Source organism: Staurois parvus, unplaced genomic scaffold (assembly GCF_062004578.1).
Source record: "Staurois parvus isolate SC_StPar_1 unplaced genomic scaffold, SC_StPar_1.0 ptg002260l, whole genome shotgun sequence".
NCBI classification, from domain to species: Eukaryota; Metazoa; Chordata; class Amphibia; order Anura; family Ranidae; genus Staurois; species Staurois parvus.
The window spans coordinates 161,997-188,553 of record NW_028320056.1 but is presented as its reverse complement, the minus strand read 5'-3'; the positions used below and the strand labels follow the sequence as shown (position 1 = coordinate 188,553).

Here is a 26,557-nt window from a genome sequence, read left to right as displayed (position 1 = left end):
TCGCTGATCTTCAGACAAGCAGTGCAATCATCCGCATGTTACTTGGACGCCATCACAGCATCTAAAGTGGAAGCGTGCATCTTATTGACTCTCACCTCTCCAGGGGCCCCTGCAACCGGACTGCCTATAACCCATGGTTGGAGGTATTCTGTATACTACATGCACATATACCCGGGTATAATTGCAACCTCCCAATTTACGGTAAATTGTAATTCCTGAATGTTATTCTTATGCGTCCTGTTTTATGTGGCTGCTTTATATAAACTTTGCATTAATCTCATACAGGTGGGTGACATGTTTTCATGTTAGAAATATAAGCTGGGTGCATTAATACTGCTATGTATAGTTACTGTAAGTTGTCTACCTGTTACATTCCTAGAAAGGGGTGAGTCTCCTCAATTGCAGGATCCCTATTCTAGGTGGAGGCACTGCCATTTGTATTATCACAACCCCCTCTTCCATATAGCGAAGGCTCAGGATTGCCTACTCATATACAGGTTAGCGCCATAGCTTGTTTGGTGTGGGCCATTTCACATAACCCCCCCAAAACAGGGCTACAGACACAAATCAGAAATAAAGGACAGAGTGTTAGAAGGAATGTAGGGGTTCCCTTTGTGACCTGGTATAGTTCCCTGAGGTTTGGTGAGATTATCCAAGAGAAATGGAAGAATCCTTATTATGAGAGTGTCATGAATGGGGGTGCCAAAGATTTGGGTAAGAGGGAGGCCAGCTGACACCCAAGGTGTTGTCCTCCATTATGTATCCTTGGCAATCAGTAGATTGTTGCTAGAACCCCCCCATGTTCCCCGGTCAAAACACAGGTAACAGCAGTACAATAGCATGCACACTCTAATATCCCATGGCTACCACCAGGTGTCAAGGACACAAGCCCAGCTACCCAAGGCACGGACCTTGTTTGGTGTAGTAGGAAATAAAGGCAGAACTTGATTTTGGTAGGATAACCCTGCTGTGATATAGTATTCACAGCCTGCAGTACCTCTTTATACACAGGGCTGTATATGACATGTCCCTGACCACTGCACTCTATACACAGGGCTGTATATGACATGTCCCTGACCACTGCACTCTGTACACAGGGCTGTATATGACATGTCCCTGACCACTGAACTCTATACACAGGGCTGTATATGACATACTCCTGACCACTGCACTCTATATACAGGGCTGTATATGACATACTCCTGACCACTGCACTCTATACACAGGGCTGTATATGACATACTCCTGACCACTGCACTCTATACACAGGGCTGTATATGACATACTTCTGACCACTACACTCTATACACTGGGCTGTATATGACATACTCCTGACCACTACATTCTGTACTCTGGGATGGAAATCACATACTCCTGACCACTGCACTCTGTACTCTGGGATGTAAATCACATACTCCTGACCACTGCACTCTGTACTCTGGGATGGAAATCACATACTCCTGACCACTGCACTCTGTACTCTGGAATGTAAATCACATACTCCTGACCACTGCACGTTGTTTGCAGGGCTGTATGAAGTAGTCTCCTGACCCCTGCACTCTGAGCCATTATTCATGGTGAACCAGAAACTGGATGACCTGTAAAGGCTTGTAAAGTGTCTCCTGTGAGAAATGTTTGGCCCCCAAAGATCCCCATCATGGCCCCGACACACACAATTCTTTTCACTCAATCAATTCTTTATTATAGTTTTACTTCTAACAAGATAGTAATCATAGAATCAGGAAATAACAAAGGAAGGAATCTGATTGGTCAGGAAGATCCCTTGTCTGGAATGTGGGGGCGGAGTCATTATTATTAGTGTACAATACAATACACAACGTGTTCCATTATTATAACAAAGTATTGTAGAAAAGATCCCAACATGTGACATGGCTGAATGAATGCTGGTCATATTAGTCCATCTATTCTCTAAGTGGGGTGGTAACTATTGGGCCAATCCCTTTTACAAACCACACATATTATCGCCCTTCAAAGTGAAAAGAGAAACGCTTTGCACAAAATCAAGAGTAGAAATATTTTCCGGTGGATCCCCTCTACCCAGACCCCATATGTAGACATAGAACAACAAGCTGTGTTCCCTCTCGTGCCGCACTCCTCCAACCACCCAAACCCACACAGAAGCAAAGGGAAATAATGAGAGGAAAGTTCCCCCCTAGTTTGGGGCGGAGTTCTCCTTCCCTCCTGTTGGGGGATGGGAGAAGGATGGACTGAAGACAGAGAGACGCTTCGGGGTCACCACTGTTCTGTAGAGCCTTGAAATGAAGGACATCAACTTCAGAAGTTCTTGTTGTCTGTGTAAAGTTCCCCGATAACGAGATCTGGGCTCTCCCGGCTTCTAGCTCTGTAACCCGCTATATCATTATCAGGAAACGCAACTCCGACACCCAAGAAGGGCTGAAGTTGTGTCCTTCATTTCCAGGATCTACTGACCACTCTGCACCCCGACATTTACTGCACTTCATCCATGTCTTTGGGGGCCTCTCATCTCCTTATGAACTGTTCCTTCCATGATGAAGATCAGCCATGGAGTATATCTGAGGTGTATATCAGGGTGTGCTTCTTCCCCACATGAGAGCTGGGATGTCCAGTAACATTCATCTAGAAGACATTTCCCGCACTCAAGGCACTAATACACCTCCGGGGTTGTGTGGGACCCCTGATGTACAGGAAGACAGGACTTCAGAGAGGAACAATTCCCTCACTCAGGACAGGAAAGTGACTTCTGCCCCGTGTGAGATCTCTGATGTTTGTGAAGATTAAACTTCCTTGTAAAACATTTCCCACACTCAGGACAGGAATACGGCTTCTCCCCTGTGTGAGATCTCTGATGTTTGTGAAGAGTAAACTTCCTTGTAAACCATTTCCCACACTCAGGACAGGAATACGGTTTCTCCTCCATGTGAGATCTTTTATGCACATTAAAATGGGATTTAGAACTGAAACATTTCCCGCACTCAGGACAGGAATATGGCTTCTCCCCCGTGTGAGATCTCTGATGTGTGTAAAGATTGGACTTCTCTGAAAAACATTTCCCGCACTCTAGACAGGAATACGGCTTCTCCCCTGTGTGAGATCTCTGATGTTTGTGAAGAATAAACTTCCTTGTAAAACATTTCCCACAGTCAGGACAGGAATACGGCTTCTCCTCCATGTGAGATCTTTTATGCACATTAAAATGGGATTTAGAACTGAAACATTTCCCGCACTCAGGACAGGAATATGGCTTCTCCCCCGTATGAGATCTCTGATGTGTGTAAAGATTGGACTTCTCTGAAAAACATTTCCCGCACTCAGGACAGGAATACGGCTTCTCCTCCATGTGAGATCTTTTATGCACATTAAAATAGGATTTAGAACCAAAACATTTCCCGCACTCAGGACAGGAATACGGCTTCTCCCCCGTGTGAGATCTCTGATGTTTGTAAAGATTGGACTTCACTGAAAAAGATTTCCCACACTCAGGACAGGAATATGGCTTCTCCCCCGTGTGAGATCTTTTATGAACATTAAGTTGGTATGTAGAATGGAAACCCTTCCCGCACTCAGTACAGGAGAACCTCTTCCTTGTTGGAAAACAGGCCCGGTCCCGCACAGTCTGAGGTTCCTCAGGATACGTGGAATCCGATGGTCCATCTACACTGGGTGGTGCCGGATGGACATTGGAGGGAGCCGGGTTTTCTCCTGGACTATACTGTGTGATGTCCTCATCTTCTACTTTCCAGTCTGGAGACAAAGTGAGACAATCCTCGGAGGTTTTCCTCATCTCCCGGCCATGGACTAAAATACAAAGACAAAGAGGATTACTAGACAGGAGCTGATTGGTTCCTCCAAACCAGGACTCCGCCCACATCAGGCAGCTTGGTCTCTGAGGAGCTTACAATTCCACCCTCAAGGGAACTAGGAAATGGCTCCTCTGATCTCCTACCAGGTCATTTCTTTATTCATGGACCTTAGTCAGAGAGTGAGGAAGCAACCAGAACTGTCTTTTATAGGAGGGACAGTGATGAGGGGATTATAGGACGAGGGTCCCCACCCCCTCTATCACTCATCGCCATCTTCCCAACACAAGAAGTACTGCACTTCCTTATTTACTCCATGATTTAGTCATGAAGAACAGCGGGGCTGAGCCCCACCAGAGGTCAGAGAGTGAGGATGGGGGGAGAACAACCAAGATGAAGACTGGACTGATCCTGAAGACCACCATCATTGGGGTATTGACTCCTCCCTCATTATCACTTTCTGTTTAAGGGTCCAAAGTTGGAGGATGTGATCACATTATTATCACCATGTAAAAGTCTGTGCTCCAATCACATCATCCGATATAAAATGTCCAGCTGGGAGGAAATGGGGGGAACAAAAGAGAATCCATATTATGTGTATATATAGCAGTGGGGGGAGGGGGAGAGCAGAAGTCAGGACTATGTAATGTACAACATGGAGTATATAGTGCAGGGGTCAGGAGTATGTAATGTACAACATGGAGTATATAGTGCAGGGGTCAGGAGTATGTAATGTACAACATGGAGTATATAGTGCAGGGGTCAGGAGTATGTAATGTACAACACAGAGTATATAGTGCAGGGGCCAGGAGTATGTAACGTACAACATAGAGTATATAGTGCAGGGGCCAGGAGTATGTAATGTACAACAGAGTATATAGTGCAGGGGTCAGGAGTATGTAATGTACAACAGAGTATATAGTGCAGGGGTCAGGAGTATGTAATGTACAACATAGAGTATATAGTGCAGGGGTCAGGAGTATGTAATGTACAACATAGAGTGTATAGTGCAGGGGCCAGGAGTATGTAATGTACAACATAGAGTGTATAGTGCAGGGGTCAGGGGTATGTAATGTACAACATAGAGTATATAGTGCAGGGGTCAGGAGTATGGAATGTACAACAGAGTATATAGTGCAGGGGTCAGGAGTATGTAATGTACAACACAGAGTATATAGTGCAGGGGTCAGGAGGATGTAATGTACAACACAGAGTATATAGTGCAGGGGTCAGGAGTATGTAATGTACAACATAGAGTATATAGTGCAGGGGTCAGGAGGATGTAATGTACAACACAGAGTATATAGTGCAGGGGCCAGGAGTATGTAATGTACAACATAGAGTATATAGTGCAGGGGCCAGGAGTATGTAATGTACAACATAGAGTGTATAGTGCAGGGGTCAGGAGTATGTAATGTACAACAGAGTATATAGTGCAGGGGTCAGGAGTATGTAATGTACAACAGAGTATATAGTGCAGGGGTCAGGAGTATGTAATGTACAACACAGAGTATATAGTGCAGGGGTCAGGAGTATGTAATGTACAACACAGAGTATATAGTGCAGGAGTCGGGAGTATGTAATGTACAACATAGAGTATATAGTGCAGGGGTCAGGAGTATGTAATGTACAATATAAATTATACAGTGTAAGAGTCAGGACTCATAATATTGGTATTCAGTAATCAGTGGAAGATTAAATGTTTACTGTAGACAAGTTGCAGAGATCCCACACCGCTGCCTCCCATCTCCTGAGACTGCACTCAGTGACTTGGGTCTGAGACACTACAGACATATCCCTCCACCCGGCACAGCCAGCAGACCACAGAGCAAGGAACCCTGGGAGAAATATTCTGTCAGAGATCTTACTAGACCCGGGCATGGGGAAGAAGACTCAAAGCACACATCCCAGGTGCCCAGGTCTAGTAACACTTATGGTGATGAGCGAATCGAACCAGGCGAACCGGAATTCGATACAAATTTCAGGAAAAATTCGATTTGCGTCGAATCCGAAATTTTGCCTACTTCGGGTGCGCGAATCGAATTTTTCCCGATCAGCTGGCAAAAGTGTCCCTGCAGAGAGCTCCGCTATTTCTGACATTTCTCTGACAGTTCCTTCACATGTACAGCGGTTGAAACATTGTATCTATTAGTTTCCATTTAGGATACAGATGTTTCAACCGCTGTACATGTGAAGGAGCTGTCAGAGAACTGTTAGAAATAGAGGAACTCTGCACATACACTTTTTGCCGGTTTGGAATTCTTATTTTCATCCTACTTCTTCTTCTTCATCCTCATCCTCATCCTCAGAAGAAGAAGAGGATGAAAATAAGAATAATTCCAAGCCGGCAAAAAGTGTATCTGCAGAGCTCCTCTAAGTGTATCTGCAGAATGTCATTTATGGAAACAAATAGATACAATGTTTCAACCGCTGTATGGAGTGAATGTCCCAGAACTGTCAGAAATAGACAGAAACTGTCACAGAACTGTCCTTCTTCTCATCCTTCTCCTTCTTCTCATCCTTCTCCTTCTTCTCATCCTTCTCCTTCTTCTCATCCTTCTCCTTCTCCTTCTTCTCATCCTTCTTCTCATCCTTCTTCTCATCCTTCTTCTCATCCTTCTTCTCATCCTTCTCCTTCTTCTCATCCTTCTCCTTCTTCTCATCCTTCTTCTCATCCTTCTCCTTCTTCTCATCCTTCTTCTCCTTCTTCTCCTTCTTCTCATCCTTCTCCTTCTTCTCATCCTTCTCCTTCTTCTCATCCTTCTCCTTCTTCTCATCCTTCTCCTTCTTCTTCTTCTCATCCTTCTCCTTCTTCTTCTTCTCATCCTTCTCCTTCTTCTCATCCTTCTCCTTCTTCTCATCCTTCTCCTTCTCCTTCTTCTCATCCTTCTCCTTCTCCTTCTTCTCATCCTTCTCCTTCTCCTTCTTCTCATCCTTCTCCTTCTCCTTCTTCTCATCCTTCTCCTTCTCCTTCTTCTCATCCTTCTCCTTCTCCTTCTTCTCATCCTTCTCCTTCTCCTTCTTCTCATCCTTCTCCTTCTCCTTCCTCATCTCCAAGGGCATTTAAATTAAAGGTACAGTGTTCTGCACTAATTTAAAGGCTCTCTGAAGCCTAGAAACCCTTTTTATAAGTTATCTTCGTAGCGAATAAATTCGCATCGAATCAAATTTCTTCCTGAAATTCGCCGAATCAGCCGAATCAAATTTTTGAATACTTCGCTCATCTCTAGTGAAAATGAACATTTTGCTGCCAGCTGAACCCCAGAACCTCCATAAATCCAGTCTAGAGACATAAATTGTGTCTGCAGCACAGAGAAGGAAGATTATCCGAGAGAAATCCAGGAATACAGGACGGGGAACACAGCTCAGGAAAGTGACCAGGGGATTACAGGCTGATATCACCCAGTCCCCGCCCTACTCTGGACCAATCAGTGAGCAGTATGGGTGGAGGAATGGATTTAGTGTTCATGACCCACCTGTGCTGATCTCTGTAGGAGTGTCCTCCTCTATAAATGTCCCCGTTATTCCATCCTCCTCCATAGACTGCTGATCATCCCTCACATACGCCTCTTCTTCTTCTGCTTTCACCTCAAATTCTATATCGATTGGATCTCCACTCTAAATCAAGGAAATGAGAGAAAATATCATCTGTAAAATGTAAGGCCACATAAAAAATCCACACATCATCACATGTCCATGTTCTAGATTCTCCCTCCCACCGACCTTGTAATAGTGAGGGATGGTGTGACCTTCCTGTGTGGAATCCCAGGAATACAGAGGACGGGGACATCTCTCTGGTGGGTTCCTGGTATTAGGTGGCTCCATCATATCCTTGTGTCCTTCTGAAAACTCCTCCATCACTCCATACTCCTCATCCTCCTCTTTATACTCTTCTTTAACATCAATATTATCATCCCCGAGGATTCCACTCTGAAAGATATAATAAAACATTCATTGTAACAAACATGCTGTGTATAAATCACAACTACCAATAATTATCATCTACCTGATGATGGGGAGGGATGGTGTGACCTTCCTGTGTGGAATCCCGGGAATACAGAGGACGGGGACATCTCTCTGGTGGGTTCCCATGACTGGATCCATCTGTAGGAAACACACACACTGACTGAATCCATTGTTTCTATGTGTTTATCAGATGATGGGGGATCTAGGTGGATCCTCCGTACTGCTCTCTCCTTTACAATAAAGTCTCCTCTTACCCGGTGATGTGAGGGGCGGCTGATTGTCCATCATGACGTCCTTGTAGAGATCCTTGTGTCCTTCTAAATACTCCCACTCCTCCATGGAGAAATAGACAGTGACACCCTGACACCTTATAGGAACCTGACACACACAATGATACAGTCACCATCCAGACACATCCCTTGTCTGTTACTGGAGAATGTCCCAGAATTCCCGGCACCGCTCACCTCTCCTGTCAGCAGCTCCATCATCTTCTTGGTGACTTCTAGAATCTTCTGCATGTTGTGTCTCTCAGGGTTTAGGGAGTCACATGGAGGCACTGTGATGGTCATATGATCACCTGACTTCAGAAGAGGAAATCTCTGTATTGAGGAACCAATAGGAATATCATGTTGGAATCCCAGAATCCTCCTCACCTCTCCGGTCAGGTCTGTGTTTTATTAATAGAGATAAGAGTGATGTCATGTGACCTCCCAGAATCCTCCTCACCTCTCCAGTCAGGTCTGTTTTATTAATAGAGATGAGAGTGATGTCATGTGACCTCCCAGAATCCTCCTCACCTCTCCAGTCAGGTCTGTTTTATTAATAGAGATAAGAGCGATGTCATGTGACCTCCCAGAATCCTCCTCACCTCTCCGGTCAGGTCTGTGTTTTATTAATAGAGATGAGAGTGATGTCATGTGACCTCCCAGAATCCTCCTCACCTCTCCAGTCAGGTCTGTTTTATTAATAGAGATGAGAGTGATGTCATGTGACCTCCCAGAATCCTCCTCACCTCTCCGGTCAGGTCTGTGTTTTATTAATAGAGATGAGTGATGTCATGTGACCTCCCAGAATCCTCCTCACCTCTCCGGTCAGGTCTGTGTATTATTAATAGAGATAAGAGTGATGTCATGTGACCTCCCAGAATCCTCCTCACCTCTCCAGTCAGGTCTGTTTTATTAATAGAGATAAGAGCGATGTCATGTGACCTCCCAGAATCCTCCTCACCTCTCCGGTCAGCAGGTAGATGATCTCCAGGGTGAGGTTTAGTATCTTCTCAGTCATGTGACTCCGGTCCTCCTCCATCCTCATTGGTGCCATCATGTGATCTATACAGGTCTCCTTGTAGACGGATAACTTTGGGAAATGAAAGTAAGAATGATTTGGATGGTATTGGTCACACAATAATAGGATGTGGATGTGAGGGGGGAATAGAAGGGTTGCTGGACATTGAAGAACTACTCTCCCCATGGGAAGACATTTTGTTTGGACTGTTTAGTGTTTACTACAATTTTGAGGTCCGGGGTCCCCTTTACTCTGTTGGGTTTGTTTGGTCCCTGAACTGGTTTTGATGAGTTTTAGATCTGCAGACAAGGAATGATTATTATTATTATTATACAGTATTTATAAAGCGCCAATAGTTCGCTCAGCGCTGTACATTACAATGGGGGACAGAACATGTGACAGAACAATACCAATACAATGCAAAACATGAGGGGATTGAGGGCCCTGCTCTTTCGAGCTTACAATCTAGGAGGGAGGGGATGGTGGCACAGGAGGAGATAGCTGTGGGGGATGGAGTGGTAGGAAGAGTGGAGGAGGTCAGCAGGTTAGGAGGGGGTGGGGAAGGCTTCCCTGAAGAGATGTGTTTTCAGGGTGCGCCTAAAGGAGAGGAGAGTAGGTGATAATCTGATGGGTTGGGGAAGGGAGTTCCAGAGGATGGGTGACACCCTGGAAAAGTCCTGGAGGCGGGCATGGGAGGAGGAGACCAGGGAACTAGAGAGAAGGAGGTCTTGTGAGGAGCGGAGTGTGCGTGTTGGGCAGTACTTGGATATTAGGTCAGTGATGTAGTTCGGGGCAGTATGGTGGACAGCTTTGTACGTCAGTGTTAGGATTTTGAATTTGATCCGTTGCGCAATCGGAAGCCAGTGGAGGGATTGGCAGAGGGGGGTGGAGGACACTGAATGGAGGCCAGTGGAGGGATTGGCAGAGGGGGGTGGAGGTCACTGAGTGGAGGCCAGTGGAGGGATTGGCAGAGGGGGGTGGCGGAAACGGAGCAGTTGGAAAGGTAAATGAGTCTGGCAGCCGTATTCAGGATGGACTGAAGCGGGGATAGCCTGTGGTGAGGCAGGCCAGTGAGGAGGGAGTTGCAGTAGTCTAGTCGTGATATGATGAGGGAGTGGATGAACTGTTTAGTGGTTTCTGGGGTTAGGAACGTGCAGATTTTGGCGATGTTGCGGAGGTGGAGTCTGCACGAGTTTGTTAAAGATTGGACTTGGGGCTGGAAGGATAGGTTGGAGTCCAGAATGACACCCAGTACTCTGGCCTGCAGGGCGGGTTTGATATTGGCGTTGTTGGATGTGATGGAGAAGTCAATGGGGGGTGGGGTTCGGGCTGGGGGGAAGACCAGAAGCTCGGTTTTGGAGAGATTCAGTTTAAGGAAGTGGAGCGACATCCAATCTGATATGTCGCTCAGTAGGTGTGTGATTCGGGCAGAGACCGAGGGGGTGAGGTGGGGGGTTGAGAGATAGATTTGTGTGTCGTCGGCATAGAGGTGGTAGTTGAAGCCGTGAGAGTGTATGAGTTGGCCAAGGGAGGAGGTGTAGATGGAGAAGAGAAGGGGCCCAAGGACAGAGCCTTGAGGGACCCCAACAGAGAGGGGGAGTGAGGGGGAGGTGGTAGCATTATAGGTAACACTGAAAGAGCGTTGTGACAGGTAGGATGAGAGCCAGGAGAGAGCAGAATCTCTGAGGCCGAGGGAGTGTAGTATTTTGAGGAGGAGGGGGTGGTCAACTGTGTCGAAGGCCGCAGAGAGGTCAAGGAGTAGGAGCACTGAATAGTGGCCATTAGCTTTGGTGGTTAGCAGGTCGTTGGAGAGTGTGAGTAAGGCGGTTTCGGTGGAGTGTAGGGGATGGAAGCCGGACTGTAGGGGATCGAGGAGGTTGTTGTCGTTGAGGTGAGAGCATAGGCGGGTGTAGACGAGGCGCTCGAGGAGTTTAGATGTAAGTGGGAGCAGGGAGATGGGTCTGAGGTTGTTCGGGTCATTGGTGTCCAGGGAGGGCTTTTTAAGTATAGGGGTGATGTGTGCATGCTTCAGTGGGGAGAGGAAAGTGCCGGAGGAGAGGGAGAGATTAAAGATGTGGGTGAGGGAGCGTAGGATGGAGGAGGAGGGAGGTCGTAGGAATTGTGAGGGGATAGGGTCGAGGGAGCAGGTGGTGAGGCGGGCATCAGAGAGGATCTTGGAGACTTCCTCGATGGTAGTAAGGTCAAAGGTGTGGAGTGTTGGGGGGCTTCAGTATGAGGAATGTAGGGTGGGGTGGAAGTGGAGGTCAGAGCAGTGGTGGGGCCGTGGGAGAGGGGTGATGAGGGGGTAGCTGAGTGAGGGGGAACGGGGTTAGAGGGAGTTTGAGGAGTGACGAAGTCCCTGCGGGTAATGTCGAGGGGGAGGGGGGATGAGGGGGTAGCTGTGTGAGAGGGGACGGGTTGAGAGGGCGTGTGAGTTGCGGCGATGTCCTTGCGAATTGTGTCAATCTTGTTTTTGAAGTGATTGGCAATCTCAAGGGTGGTGAGTGAGGTGCTGGGTGGAGGTGGGGGTGGAGAGAGTAGAGAGTTGAAGGTGGAGAAGAGTCGGCGAGGATTGGAGGAGAGGGCCTTGATGAGAGTCAGGAAGTAGGCTTGTTTGGCTGCGTGGAGGGAGGAGGTGTAGGTGTGGAAGGCAGATTTGTATCGGGTAAAGGCTTGTTGGGATTTGGTTTTGTGCCATAGTCGCTCCAGGGCACGACTGTGTCGTTTGAGGGTTTTGGTGTGATCAGTCTGCCAGGGCTGGAGCGGTCGGGGTCTGATGTTGCGTGTGGTTAAAGGCGCTAGTGAGTCAAGGGCTGCTGACAGCGCGTTGTTGTAGGCAGTCATAGCCAAGTCGGGGCAGGACAGGGGGAGGATGCTGTCATGGAGTTGATCAGCTGCGGAGTGGAGGGGGGCAGGGTTAAGGTTGCGGAGGTTACGGCTGGTAGTAGTGTGACATTTGGAGGGGTAGGCGTTGGAGGACGAGGAGATAGAGAAGGTAATCAGGTTGTGGTCAGAGAGAGGGAAGGGGGTGTTAGTGAGGTTGTGGGGAGCGCAGCGGTTGGAGAAGACAAGATCAAGGATATTACCGTCGGAGTGGGTGGTGGATTGTATGCACTGTGCAAGTGCAAAGGAGGAGGTTAGGTGGAGGAGACGGGCTGTGTCTGGGTTGTCGAGGTTGACAGGGATGTTGAAATCCCCAAGGATGATGGTGGGTAGCTCAGAGGAGAGGAAGAAGGGTAGCCAGGAGGAGAAGTCTTCCAGGAAGCGGGGTATGGATCCAGGAGGCCGGTATATCACAGCAATCTTCAGGGGGGTTGGGGATAATAGTCGGACGCAGTGGGCCTCGAAGGAGGAGAAGGATAGGGAGGGGGGGTTTGGGAGGACTCGGAAGGCGCTCTGCGGTGACAGGAGCAGACCAACCCCACCACCTTTACGACCGTTAGGTCTGGGTGAGTGGGTCCAGGTGAGACCTCCGTAGGAGAGTGCAGCAGGGAGGTAGAGTCAGTGGGCTGGATCCAGGTTTCCGTGATCACTAGGAGGTTGAGGGAGCGGGAAACAAAGAGGTCGTGGATGGCGGTAAGCTTGTTGCACACCGATCGGGCGTTCAGGAGTGCACATGAAAACGGGGGGGAGATTTTAGGGAGCAGGGGGACAGATACTAGTTTGCGTTAGGACATGGAGGCGGGAGGGTGTTGTGCGGGTGAGGGAGGTGGTGGAGGGCCAGGATTCGGGGAGATGTCTCCCGCGGCTAGGAGGAGGAGAAGGGTGAGAAAGGTGGCATGGGAGCGGGATGTGCAGGAGCGTGAAAAACTCCTAGTGGAGGTGTTCGGGTCAGTGGGAGAGTGGAATAATAGGAGGAGGTGGTGGGTGCCATAGTGGGGCGAAGGAAGCAGTGAGGACACAATATACAAATGTTTAGGAGGAGCAGAGGGATATAGTGAATGGATTTTGGGAATGGAGGAGAGGAAAATGAGAAGGAGTAGAAGAGGCATTTTGGGGGGTGATGAGAGCAGTAGTAGGGAGATGATAGCAATGAGGGGGAGATGTGCAAGTTTTGGGGTGGAGCAGAGGGGTAAAGAAATGAGATTTGGGAACAGAGGATAGTAGTATGAAGAGGGGCGTATTATATAAAGGTACACAGAGTGGGAGTCAGGCATGTAAGAGAGGTTTCCCAGGGTGTTTGCTTGCAGTCTGTCCAGCATGCAGTAGAGTTTCTTGCTGTTGTGTCTTTCTCCTGCTTTAGTTCAACTGCTGTGTTTAACTGCTTCGCACTCTTTCGAAGCCGCACTCCATCAGAAGCAGCACCCCCATCAGAGACTGTGCCCCCCATCAGAGAATACATTTCTTGGTATATAAGGCAGGCCCCTCCCATAAAGTCAGAGTAAGCAGGCTCATCAGTAACACATCACCGGGAAGAAGGACTCCAACGTGATCGGTGTGTGCCGCTGTCTATGGGGGAGGAAGCTGGCCAGCAGACATCCCACATCTGGAAATCAGGGCTGGAATGCAGTGTGGACCGCAGTGCTGGCGTGATGATGTTGCCTTGGAAGAATGCAACATGTTTCTGAGCATGTGCAATGTCTGTAACAGTCATGTGTGCTCAAGGAGCTTGGACCTCTTCCCGGGGATGTTTTACTGATGAGCCTGTTTACTGTTTGTTGCTGACCTTGTATACCAATCCTGTCCCCTTCTGACACCCTGATATACACCTCAGATATACTCCATGGCTGATCTTCATCATGGAAGAAACAGTCCATAAGGAGATGAGAGGCCCACAAAGACATGGATGAAGTGCAGTAAATGTCGGGGTGCAGAGTGGTCAGTAGATCCTAGAAATGAAGGACACAACTTCAGCCCTTCTTGGGTGTCGGAGTTGCGTTTCCTGATAATGATATAGCGGGTTACAGAGCTAGAAGCCGGGAGAGCCCAGATCTCGTTATCGGGGAACTTTACACAGACAACAAGAACTTCTGAAGTTGATGTCCTTCATTTCAAGGCTCTACAGAACAGTGGTGACCCCGAAGCGTCTCTCTGTCTTCAGTCCATCCTTCTCCCATCCCCCAACAGGAGGGAAGGAGAACTCCGCCCCAAACTAGGGGGGAACTTTCCTCTCATTATTTCCCTTTGCTTCTGTGTGGGTTTGGGTGGTTGGAGGAGTGCGGCACGAGAGGGAACACAGCTTGTTGTTCTATGTCTACATATGGGGTCTGGGTAGAGGGGATCCACCGGAAAATATTTCTACTCTTTGATTTTGTTCAAATTGTTTCTGTTTTCACTTTGAAGGGCGATATTATGTGTGGTTTGTAAAAGGGATTGGCCCAATAGATACCACCCCACTTAGAGAATAGATGAACTATTATATGACCAGCATTCATTCAGCCATGTCACATGTTGATCTTCTCATACAAATACCGGAGATCACACCCCAACATATTATTAGTGTACTATGTGAGGGGCGGTGTCATACAAATACCGGAGATCACCCCCCCCAACATATTATTAGTGTGCTATGTGAGGGGCGGTGTCATACAAATACCGGAGATCACACCCCCCAACATATTATTAGTGTGCTATGTGAGGGGCGGTGTCATACAAATACCGGAGATCACACCCCCCAACATATTATTAGTGTGCTATGTGAGGGGCGGTATCATACAAATACCGGAGATCACACCCTCCCAACATATTATTAGTGTGCTATGTGAGGGGCGGTGTCATACAAATACCGGAGATCACACCCCCAACATATTATTAGTGTGCTATGTGAGGGGCGGTGTCATACAAATACCGGAGATCACACCCCCCAACATATTATTAGTGTACTATGTGAGGGGCGGTGTCATACAAATACCGGAGATCACACCCCCAACATATTATTAGTGTGCTATGTGAGGGGCGGTGTCATACAAATACCGGAGATCACACCCCCAACATATTATTAGTGTGCTATGTGAGGGGCGGTGTCATACAAATACCGGAGATCACACCCCCCAACATATTATTAGTGTGCTATGTGAGGGGCGGTGTCATACAAATACCGAAGATCACACCCCCAACATATTATTAGTGTGCTATGTGAGGGGGGGTGTCAAACAAATACCGGAGATCACACCCCCAACATATTATTAGTGTACTATGTGAGGGGCGGTGTCATACAAATACCGGAGATCACACCCCCAACATATTATTAGTGTACTATGTGAGGGGCGGTGTCATACAAATACCGGAGATCACACCCCCCAACATATTATTAGTGTGCTATGTGAGGGGCGGTGTCATACAAATACCGGAGATCACACCCCCAACATATTATTAGTGTACTATGTGAGGGGCGGTGTCATACAAATACCGGAGATCACACCCCCCCAACATATTATTAGTGTGCTATGTGAGGGGGGTGTCATACAAATACCGGAGATCACACCCCCAACATATTATTAGTGTACTATGTGAGGGGGGGTGTCATACAAATACCGGAGATCACACCCCCCCAACATATTATTAGTGTGCTATGTGAGGGGCGGTGTCATACAAATACCGGAGATCACACCCCCAACATATTATTAGTGTGCTATGTGAGGGGGGTGTCATACAAATACCGGAGATCACACCCCCAACATATTATTAGTGTGCTATGTGAGGGGGGGTGTCATACAAATACCGGAGATCACACCCCCAACATATTATTAGTGTACTATGTGAGGGGGGGTGTCATACAAATACCGGAGATCACACCCCCCCAACATATTATTAGTGTGCTATGTGAGGGGCGGTGTCATACAAATACCGGAGATCACACCCCCAACATATTATTAGTGTGCTATGTGAGGGGGGTGTCATACAAATACCGGAGATCACACCCCCAACATATTATTAGTGTGCTATGTGAGGGGGGGTGTCATACAAATACCGGAGATCACTCTCATACATTTATGAGTTGAAGAAAATAAATAAAACCATATCATTAATCCAATCATTGATTTAAAATCCAAAATTGCTTGTTTGGCCTTTAGATGGCGCTAAGTATCATAGTAATCAGCTCCACCTAGTGTACAAGGGCAACATGTTTCATTTGAAATCAATGGGAAATATTCATCCCGCTCAGCAAATAGACTCCTAACATTCACCATTCCCCATTCACACAGGAGGAATGGACATGAACTCTCACTGAGGGAATTGCTATACAAACATTCTATGAATAGACCCCCAAATGTCAGGAGACGTTTCTATAAAGACGGGAAGTATGGAGCAGAGAAATGAAGAGACCTCCCAGCAATGTTATTACCAGGCTGCAGCTAGGGGGAGCTCTAATGTCACCCCAGCAGAGTGATCCCATCTAGCCCACATTAACCCTCTCACTGCCAGAGCTGTTTCTGCATGATTTTGCACACATGGGAAAATGCAGATTTTGGTCCTGAAGATGAGATAAACCCCCAAACATCTATTCTGTGACATCAGAGGCCCTGGAGAATAAAATGGTGGTGATTGTTAAGGTGTTCCCCGTACACAGATTCCCCTTCATATCCGCCTTTATTTCCTCCTTTCCCCCATTTTCTATGTTGGGATCTTTTCTACAATACTTTGTTATAATAATGGAACACGTTGTGTATTGTATTGTACACCAATAATAATGACTCCGCCCCCACATTCCAGACAAGGGCTCTTCCTGTCCAATCAGATTTCTGCCTTTTTTCTATTTCCTGATTTTATGACTACAATCTTGTTAAAAGTAAAAATATAATAAAGAGTAAAAAAAAAAATTGTGTAACGATGAAACATTTCTCATAGGTGACTTCAAAAGCCTTTACAGGTCATCAGTTTACGGTTAATCATGAATAATGTCCCAGAGTGCCAGGAGACTATTATATACAGCCCTGCAAACTAAGTGTAGTGGTCAGGAGTATATGATTATTATTATACAGGATTTATATGGCACCAACAGTCTGCTCAGCGCTGTACAATATAAGGGGGGCGGTACAATTACAATACATTTCAGTACAGAAGGAATAGGAGGGCCCGGCTCATGGAGCTTACAATCTGAAGGAAGGGGGAGGGGATACAAAAGGTGATAGCTGTGGGGGATGATCTGGTGGAGGAGATTCAAGTACAGTTCTTAGGTGGGGGTGGGGTAGGCTTCCTTGAATAAGTGGGTTTTCAAAGATCGCCTAAAGGCAGACAGGGTGGGGACTGACCAGACATATTGTGGTAGGGAGTTCCAGAGGATGGGAGAGGCTCTGGAGAAGTCCTGGAGGCGAGCATGGGAGGAGGTGATGAGGGAGATAGAGAGGAGGATATCATGGGAGGTGCGGAGCTGGCGATTTGGTCAGTATCTGTGGATGAGGATGGTGATGTAGCTAGGGGCAGGATTGTGGATGGCTTTGTAAGTTGTGGTTAGTATTTTGAATTTTATATGTTGGGTTAGTGGAAGCCAGTGAAGGGATTGGCAGAGAGGGGCAGCAGTCACTGATCGGTTGGTGAGGTGTATGAGTCTAGCAGCAGTCGCTGATCCGTTGGTGAGGTGTATGAGTCTAGCAGCAGTCGCTGATCCGTTGGTGAGGTATATGACTCTAGCGGCAGTCACTGATCGGTTGGTAAGGTGTATGAGTCTAGCGGCAGTCTCTGATCGGTTGGTAAGGTGTATGAGTCTAGCGGCAGTCACTGATCGGTTGGTAAGGTGTATGAGTCTAGTGGCAGTCGCTGATCGGTTGGTGAGGTGTATGAGTCTAGCGGCAGTCGCTGATCGGTTGGTAAGGTGTATGAATCTAGCAGCGTTCACTGATCGGTTGGTAAGGTGTATGAGCCTAGCGGCAGTCGCTGATCGGTTGGTAAGGTGTATGAGTCTAGCAGCAGTCGCTGATCGGTTGGTAAGGTGTATGAGCCTAGCGGCAGTCGCTGATTGGTTGGTAAGGTGTATGAGTCTAGCAGCAGTCCCTGATCGGTTGGTGAGGTGTATGAGTCTAGCAGCAGTTGCTGATTGGTTGGTAAGGTGTATGAGTCTAGCAGCAGTTGTTGATCGAACGGTAAGATGAATAAGGAAAACATTAAACAAGAATGGAGTACATGGGAGGACACCACGGAGGAAGCCATTGCTGTCCAATAAGAAGATTGCAGCACGTTTGAAGTTTGCAAAAGAGCACCTGGATGTTCCACAGCACTACTGGCAGAATATACTGTGGACAGATGAAACCAAGATTGAGTTGTTTGGGAAGAACACACAACACTATGTGTGGAGGAAAAAAGGCACAGCACACCAACATCAAAACCTCATCCCCACTGTGAAACATGGCGGAGGGAGCATCATGGTTTGGGGCTGCTTTGCTGCCTCAGGGCCTGGACGGATTGTTGTCATTGATGGGAAAATGAATTCCAGAGTTTATCAAGACATTTTGCAGGAAAACGTACGACCATCTGTTCGCCAACTGAAGCTCCGCAGAGGATGGGTGATGCAACAGGACAATGACCCAAATCATACAAGTAATTCAACAAAACAATGGCTGCAACAGCACAGAATACGCCTTCTGGAGTGGCCCAGTCAGAGTCCTGACCTCAACCCAATGGAAATGCTGTGGCATGACCTTAAGAGAGCGATTCACACCAGACATCCCAAGAATATTGCTACACTGAAACAGTTTTGTGAAGAGGAGTGGTCCAAAATGACTCCAGATCGTTGTGCAGGTCTGATCTGCAACTACGGGAAACATTTGGTTGAGGTTATTACTGCCAAAGGAGGGTCAACCAGTTATTAAGTCCAAAGGTTCACATACTTTTTCCTCCCTGCACTGTGAATGTTTACATGTTATGTGCAATTAAACCATGGCAACATCTAATGTTTGTGTAGTATTATGTTCAGCAGACTGTGTTCTTCTATTGTTGTGACTTAGATGACGTTCAGAGCACATTTTATGCCCAATTCATGCAAAACTCCACGTAATCCCAAGGGGTTCACATACTTTTTCTTGCAACTGTATATACATAGAAAGTAGCACAGCAAAGAGATAACAGGGAGAAGTTAAAAGGTTAAGTTACTTGTCATGTTCAGCATTAAGGTAAGCAGATCTAAGTTGCAGAGCGAAGGGTCTTTGATCTCCTGCTGTTACGATGTTAAAATTAGGAGATCTCTTTAGCTTTTTTTTTTTAGGCCTGTTAGCCTGAGTTTTTAAAAGTCCCCCAGCAGGGGGAATGGCTCTGAGTAACTGACCAATACGCTGTTTAGGGAGGGGTCAGTTGAGCGAACTCTGAATTAGAACCAACATCTGTCATAATCCATGATATGAAACGGGAAAACCAGATCTGTTAAAAATGTTATCTTGTTTGTGCTTCTGGGGAATCCCTTGAACTCTTGAGAAGGTTCTGCCATCCTTCCCCGAGGTGTGAAATCAAACAGGTCCCTTGGACAGAGAGTCTGCTGTCTCTATGGAGGGGGGGGCTTTGTAGTGCTGGACCCCCTGCTGCTCCAGCCTGCCAGCAACTTTTAAGACTTACACATCTGTCCCTGTGCCTCTCAGGAAGGGAGGGGGAAGGGAATAAAGGATTGAGGAATACTTCTAATAAAACAGGGGAACTCCACGTCCATCTCTGATGAGCAAGTTTGCTACAATGCTGTTTGAACTTTGCAACGTTTCAGCATTTTATCAACGATGTTTTTCGTGATCTGTTGGACCAATTTGTAATTGCCTATCTGGATGATATCCTTATCTTTTACGATAATTGGGAGGAGCACCGCACACATGTTTGCACAGTTTTTGAAAGATTAAGGAAAAATAGACTTTACATTAAATTGGAGAAATGTGAGTTTGAACAAACCCAGATCCAGTTCTTAGGCTATATCATTTCTTCAGAGGGCATGAGCATGGATCCCGAGAAAATCAAAGCAGTGGTAGATTGGTCAGCACCTGGAAATGTTAAGGAAATTCAACGTTTCGGCAGGTTTGCCAACTTTTACAGAAAATTTATAAGAAACTTTTCTAGAGTGATAGCTCCAATCACACAGCTTATAAAGAAAGGGGTACCCTTCATGTGGACCTCTGAGGCACAAGCTGCGTTTGAAAAACTGAAAACTCTTTTCACTTCTGCACCAATCTTGGTACATCCCGATCCTGAACTACCCTTTATAGTGGAAGTGGATGCCTCCAATTCTGCCGTGGGAGCGATCCTGTCTCAGTGAAGTGGTGAAAAAATGCAGCTTCATCCTTGTGCCTTCTTCTCCCGTTTGATGTCCTCAGCCGAAAGAAATTACGACATTGGGAATAAAGAGTTACTGGCAATTAAGGAAGCCTTTTCTGAATGGAGGCATCTGCTAGAAGGGGCTAATCATCCTGTAACTGTTCTCACTGACCATAAAAATCTGGAATTTATTTGTTCGGCCAAGAGATTGTCTTCTAGACAAGCTCGCTGGTCTCTATTCTTTTTCAGATTTAATTTTATTATATCATATCGACCTGGATCGAGGAATGGTAAGGCTGATGCCTTATCAAGGATGCTGTCCGAGCCTCTCCTGGAGGGCAACTCCGAATATTCCATCCTAACACAAAAGAACTTCCTAGGGGCCACAAGTGCAAAGACATTCTTGAGTCTTCTCAAAGAGGGGTATGAGAATGACCCACTTCTCAATGATCCTCCTAGGGACATGAACCTGGTGTACAAGAATGGCTTTTGGATTCAAGGACATCATCTTTATGTACCTGAGTCTGTTCGGGTGGAAGCTCTCAAGTTGGTTCATGATTCCAAACTTGCTGGGCATTTTGGAGTTACTAAGACCTGAAGAACTGTTGTCACGTTCCTTTTGGTGGCCGGGGTACAAGAAGGATGTCAAACGCTATGTGGCCTCATGCTTGACCTTTGCACACAATAAAACTCCCCGAGCCTCTCCTTTGGGGTTGCTTCAGCCACTCCCTGTTCCATCAAGACCATGGGGGTCTATTTCTATGGATTTTGTGGTGGATTTACCTCCCTCAAAAGGAAAGACCACCATTTTGGTGGTGGTTGACCGTCTCACAAAAATGGCCCATTTTGTTCCAGTGAAGGGGGTGCCCACTGCTGAACAGACTGCAGAACTAATGGTTCGAGAAGTATTTAAACTGCATGGAATCCCTGATGATGTAGTGTCTGACAGAGGTGTGCAGTTTACTTCGAAATTTTGGAAAAGCTTTTGCTCAGCCTTGAGTGTTACAATCAATCTGTCCTCTGCTTTTCATCCCCAGTCTAATGGTCAGACTGAGAGAACTAATCAAACAATGGAGCAGTATCTTCGATGCTTTGTCACTTATCTTCAGGATGACTGGGTGGACTGTCTTCCCACTGCAGAGTTTGCATACAACAATTCTAAACATAGTTCCACCTCTCAAAGTCCCTTTTTACTTAAACACCGGTTACCATCCAGTTTTTATTCCTGATCTCCCTATCACAACTCCAATTCCTGCTGTTACCAACAGACTAACTACATTGCAGGAGATTCAGGAGAAATTGATTGAGACTTTGAGGGAAGCTCAGGAATATTACAAAAAGACGGCTGACAGACACCGGAGAGAACTTCCGTTTCATGTGGGTGACAAAGTTTGGTTATCAACAAAGAAATTGAAGGTACATGTGCCATCTGCTAAGCTGGGTCAAAAGTTTGTGGGTCCTTTTCAGATTTCTGCTCAGATCAACCCAGTCACCTTTCGCTTAAAACTTCCCGACAGTATGAAGATTCACCCGGTTTTTCATGTATCGCTTTTCAAACCATTTCACAACAATCCTTTTCTCTGGAAGAATTCTTCTACCTCCTCCACCTGTTGAGGTACAGGGTGAAGAAGAATATGTGGTGGAGAAGATTCTTGATTCTAGGTGGTTTAGAGGAAAGTTGCAATATCTTGTCCAATGGGAAGGATATGGGCAAAAGGAAAATTCTTGGGAGCCTGAGGAAAATGTTTATGCTCCTAGACTAACAAGAGAATTCCACCAGAGGTTTCCACACAAGCCTGGTCCTAAGACGTCCAGGGGATGTCCTGTGAGTTGGGGAGTACTGTCAGAGCCTGGGATCGAACCTGGGCCTTCTGCAGTGAGAGACAATGTTTCTTCTCACTGAGCCACCTGGAATTCTGCACAGCTCCCTTGACAATTCTTTGGATGATCCTGCCTTGGCCCTGTTTTCTCTTGAACCTTGAACTCCTTGCTCCTCCCATGAACTTCCTATATAAGCCATTCCTCTGCACTTCCTCTTTGCCAGATTATTGTGCCTTCCCAGCCAATATCCCACTTACTGTTCCTGCTGCCGTCTTCATCTACGTTATCGACCTTTGGCGTGCTACTGACTATGATTCTGCCTCATCCTATCTACTACCATTAGTGACCGACCCTTGGCTTGTGACTGACTCCGCTTCTTTTTTGATCCCTGAACTGTTTGATCCGCTTTTGGTTTCCAGCCTATTCATTCCCTGGTGGGGTGATCCTGAGATCTGCGACCTGGCATTCACACGCAGCCAAATCCATCTCCACCATTAGGAGCTCTGGGGAAGACCGGTGGATGCTTAGACCCCGCACCTCAGGTGAGCCTGCGTCATTCCCAGGGTGGGCCGCTGGTGTACCAATCCTGCTGGTTTCAGGTAAGCCTTACAACTGCTGTAGCAACTGGTCTCTGAACCTGACCCAGACCGTGGCAGGTTCATTGGTAACATCAATCAAGGTTTCTTTGTGACCTCAGTCAAGGTTCCTTAGTGACTTCAATCAATCAAGGTTTCTTGGTGACCTCAATCAAGGTTCCTTGGTTATTTCAATCAATCAAGGTTCCTTGGTGACATCAATCAATCTATCAAGGTTCTTTGGTGAACTCAGATGATCTTGATCAGCTATCCTGATCAGTGTTTTCTCAGCACTAGCTTTTGAGGCCAGACCCTCCTGGACTGTACATGTGAGACTAGCCTGGAATGTAACCATTGGGCACTGGGCTTTTCATTCTGGTGCTCTCCAGGCCAGGGTGTACTGTTTTAGTTAGCTAAGGAGTGCTTTCGGGTCCAGAGTTGTGCTGCGGTCACAGGTCTGATCCTGTCTTTGAAGAATAACTTAGTGAGCAGAACCAGTTGTGATAAAGCACTGGGAGCTACCTCATTGATGGCCACCATTTTTAAATTTCCCACCACTAAGAGTTAAGGATGAGGAATCAAGTGCTGATGGCATTCACTGGGTGGAGCTCTGACTTCTCTTTCTCTCTATTCAACTTGGAGGAAGCATCATTCTGCCGTTGCTCTTGAAGCATCACACGGATCTCCCTGCCTACAATGACTTGGTCACCCCCGGCCACCTGAAACCCTCAGCCCAAGCTGCCTGGGTTTATGAGACTTAAAACCTTGCCTCACATTGGGCCTAGTTGAATTACCACTGTGCAAACACACCATGTCTTCACTAAGACAGCCAGGACTGTACCACTGCCAAGGATGAACACGGCTTATAGTCCTAGAGTGCTTCCTTCCCAGAAGGAATTGTCACCTGTAATTCAGAACCTTGGACCCCTATTGTCACTGGATCATCTTTATTGAAGTCTACCAAAGCTCTCTCGTGTGTGGCCAAGGTATCCCCCATGTCCACAGGGACCTCAGTCTCCCCTTTGGACTTTCTGGCTGTTTTTGCTCAGATATCGGTGCACTCTACCCTCAAAGGCTCTAAATGGTCCCCTGCAGATTATGTCTGTGATTGGCCTTAAACTTCTATTCATGTTGGCCATGTTGACCTTGTCACTGTATCTGAGAATTCCAACAGTCTACCTCTGGTTGGGGTCATTGCAGTCTCCTGAAGTGGACACAGATTTAACGTGGTTGTTTCAAACCTTATAGATGTACTACCCGTCATCTGGAGAATCAGCCTTTTGTTCCAGGCCTTGGGGTTTTTAAAGGTCACTGTTGGGCAAGGTTGCTCATTTCCTTTAGGGCAGGGGTGTCAAACTGGCGGCCCTCCAGCTGTTGCAAAACTGCAAGTCCCATCATGCCTCTGCCTTTGGGAGTCATGCTTGTAACTGTCAATCTTGCAATGTCTCATGAGACTTGAAGTTTGGCAACAGTTGGAGGGTCATCAGTTTGACACCTGTGCTTTAGGGTTCTAATTCCTCCCATTATAAGTCAGGATCATTCTCCCTCCCTCATCTTTCAGGGTGTGTAGGGTGCCAAGGGATTACGCTCATAAGTTAGACTCCCTTTTTCAATTGTAACTCAGTCCTTGTCATCAATCCCTCATGCCTGGGTGCCTGAACTTGGGGCAAAACATGAAAAATGGTCTCTCTAGACTAAGTACTTCTAGATATTACCTGTCTCCCTTTTTGTATGAAAGGGGTATTTCTTCCCTTCACCATGAAAGTCTTGGGGCTCCAATCTGTTTCCTGAGAACAGTTCCCGTCTCATCAAGCATCCCCTCCATGACTTGGTACTCTGACCTGAGCTCCACTGGAAATCCCTCACATGTTGAAGAGTCTTCCGCTATGGAAAGGTCTGGGAGTTTTCCCTGTGGCAGGCCTAGTGGCCTAGTCCCTATGCTGTACTGCACTGAGAGTGTTACGTTTCACTATGCTGTCCTCTTCGGAGATAAGAATTTGCCATCTGGTTCTCTTCTGATTCAGTACCTGAAAGCTGTTGATTTCCCACCTGGCAGGAGGATTTAATTGCTGGATGGCCCTGTGCTCTCCACATTGTCAGCAAGAAGATCATGCTTGGGTCCTGCTGCTAATTCACCCAGCAGGTAGGGAGTCTGCCTGGAGACCTTTGTGGGACCTGGTCACTGGAGGGTAAGTTCTCATTTGATGACCGATGTGCAGTTCCTCCAGACTCCTTCCCTTGCTCCTGTTCCTAATCAGGTAGACAATCTAGGATCCCTTCCCCCCATTCCCCTCTCCTCAGCTGAGGATGCTTTGTTGGACCATGTTCTGTGATTAGATGTAGGCAGTTTTGCTTAGAGGCACCGATGGGTGTTTAGGCACATGGGTCCCTGTGCATCCTTATGACCTGCTGGTGTTTTGTGCACCATATGGGTTGTGCCATATTTCTTCTCTCTGCTTACCCCTGTGGAGGTGTCTTGGCACTTTTTCCTCTTCTAGTCAAACCCTTAGGTACTCTTAGGGTTCTTTCCTACCAGCCTTCAAGAGCTGCCTGGCTGTCTGATATGAAGGATGGGACATTCTGTGTAGTCTGACTCTCTCTCTTTTATATGAAGGACGGGACATTCTGGGTAGTCTGTCTCACTCTGACAGGAAGGACGGGACATTCTGGGTAGTCTGTCTCACTCTGATATGAAGGATGGGAGATTCTGTGTAGTCTGTCTTGGTCTCTGATATGAAGGATGGGACATTCTGGGTAGTCTGTCTCGGTCTCTGATATGAAGAATGGGACATTCTGGGTAGTCTGTCTCTCTCTGATATGAAGGACGGGACATTCTGGGTAGTCTGTCTCTCTCTGATAGGAAGGACGGGACGTTCTGGGTAGTCTGTCTCTCTCTGATATGAAGGACGGGACATTCTGGGTAGTCTGTCTCTCTCTGATAGGAAGGACGGGACGTTCTGGGTAGTCTGTCTCTCTCTGATAGGAAGGATGGGAGCAGGAGCGGACTGACAACTCATGGGGCCTCCGGGCAATAGGGGATCATGGGGCCCCTGTGCCCTTGCCCAAACTAAAAAAAGCCTATGAAAAAGGTACCAGGGGCATCTCATGGGGCCCCCTACTGATCCTGGGCCCTCGGGCAGTGCCTGAGTTTCCAAATGGTCAGTCCGCCCCTGGATGGGAGATTCTGGGTAGTCTGTCTTGATCTCTGATATGAAGGACGGGACATTCTGGGTAGTCTGTCTCTCTCTGATATGAAGGATGGGTCATTCTGGGTAGTCTGTCTCTCTCTGATATGAAGGATGGGACATTCTGGGTAGTCTGTCTCTCTCTGATATGAAGGATGGGACATTCTGGGTAGTCTCTCTCTCTCTCTCTCTCTCTCTCTCTCGCTCTCTCTCTCTCTCATATGAAGGACGGGACATTCTGGGTAGTCTGTCTCTCTCCGATATGAAGGATGGGACATTCTGGGGCTGCAGTTCCTCTGAACTCCACAAGATGGTGATCTCATTTCTACTACCCAGACAGGACTTCTCTATGGAATACAGACAGGAAGTGATGTCGGGTACTGATAGGAAGTGATGTCAGGAACAGACAGGAAGTGATCTGGAATAAAGAGAAGAAGTTCCGTGCAGTCTGAAGGAGATCGGAGAGGTTGCTTGACATGGCAGTAGAGGAGGTAATTATTATTATACAGGATTTATGGTGCTAACAGTTTGCTCAGCGCTTTACAATATAACGGGAGACAATACAGCAACAATACAGATCAATACAAGAGAGTTAGGAGGGCCTGATCCTGGGAGCTTACAATCTAGGAGGGAGGGGCTAGTAGTACAAAATGTTGTAACTGTGGGGGATGGACTGGTAGGAGGAGTAGAAGATTCCATTATTAGCTGAGGGCAGGATAGGCTTCCCTGAAGAGATAGGTTTTCAGAGATCGCCTAAAAGTGA

The 26,557-nt window shown here is 47.0% G+C and overlaps 1 protein-coding gene across 1 annotated transcript; it reads right to left on the bottom strand.

The window, feature by feature from the left end:
• Nucleotides 1-554: 554 nt before the first annotated feature.
• Nucleotides 555-23,606, bottom strand: LOC149431442 (uncharacterized). Its single transcript, XM_089665605.1, has 4 exons — nt 23,528-23,606; nt 7,807-7,904; nt 7,524-7,730; nt 555-632 (listed from the first exon to the last, which is right to left on the bottom strand). The coding sequence occupies exons 1-4, from the start codon at nt 23,604-23,606 to the stop codon at nt 555-557; spliced, it is 462 nt and encodes a 153-aa protein (XP_089521731.1).
• Nucleotides 23,607-26,557: the final 2,951 nt, after the last annotated feature.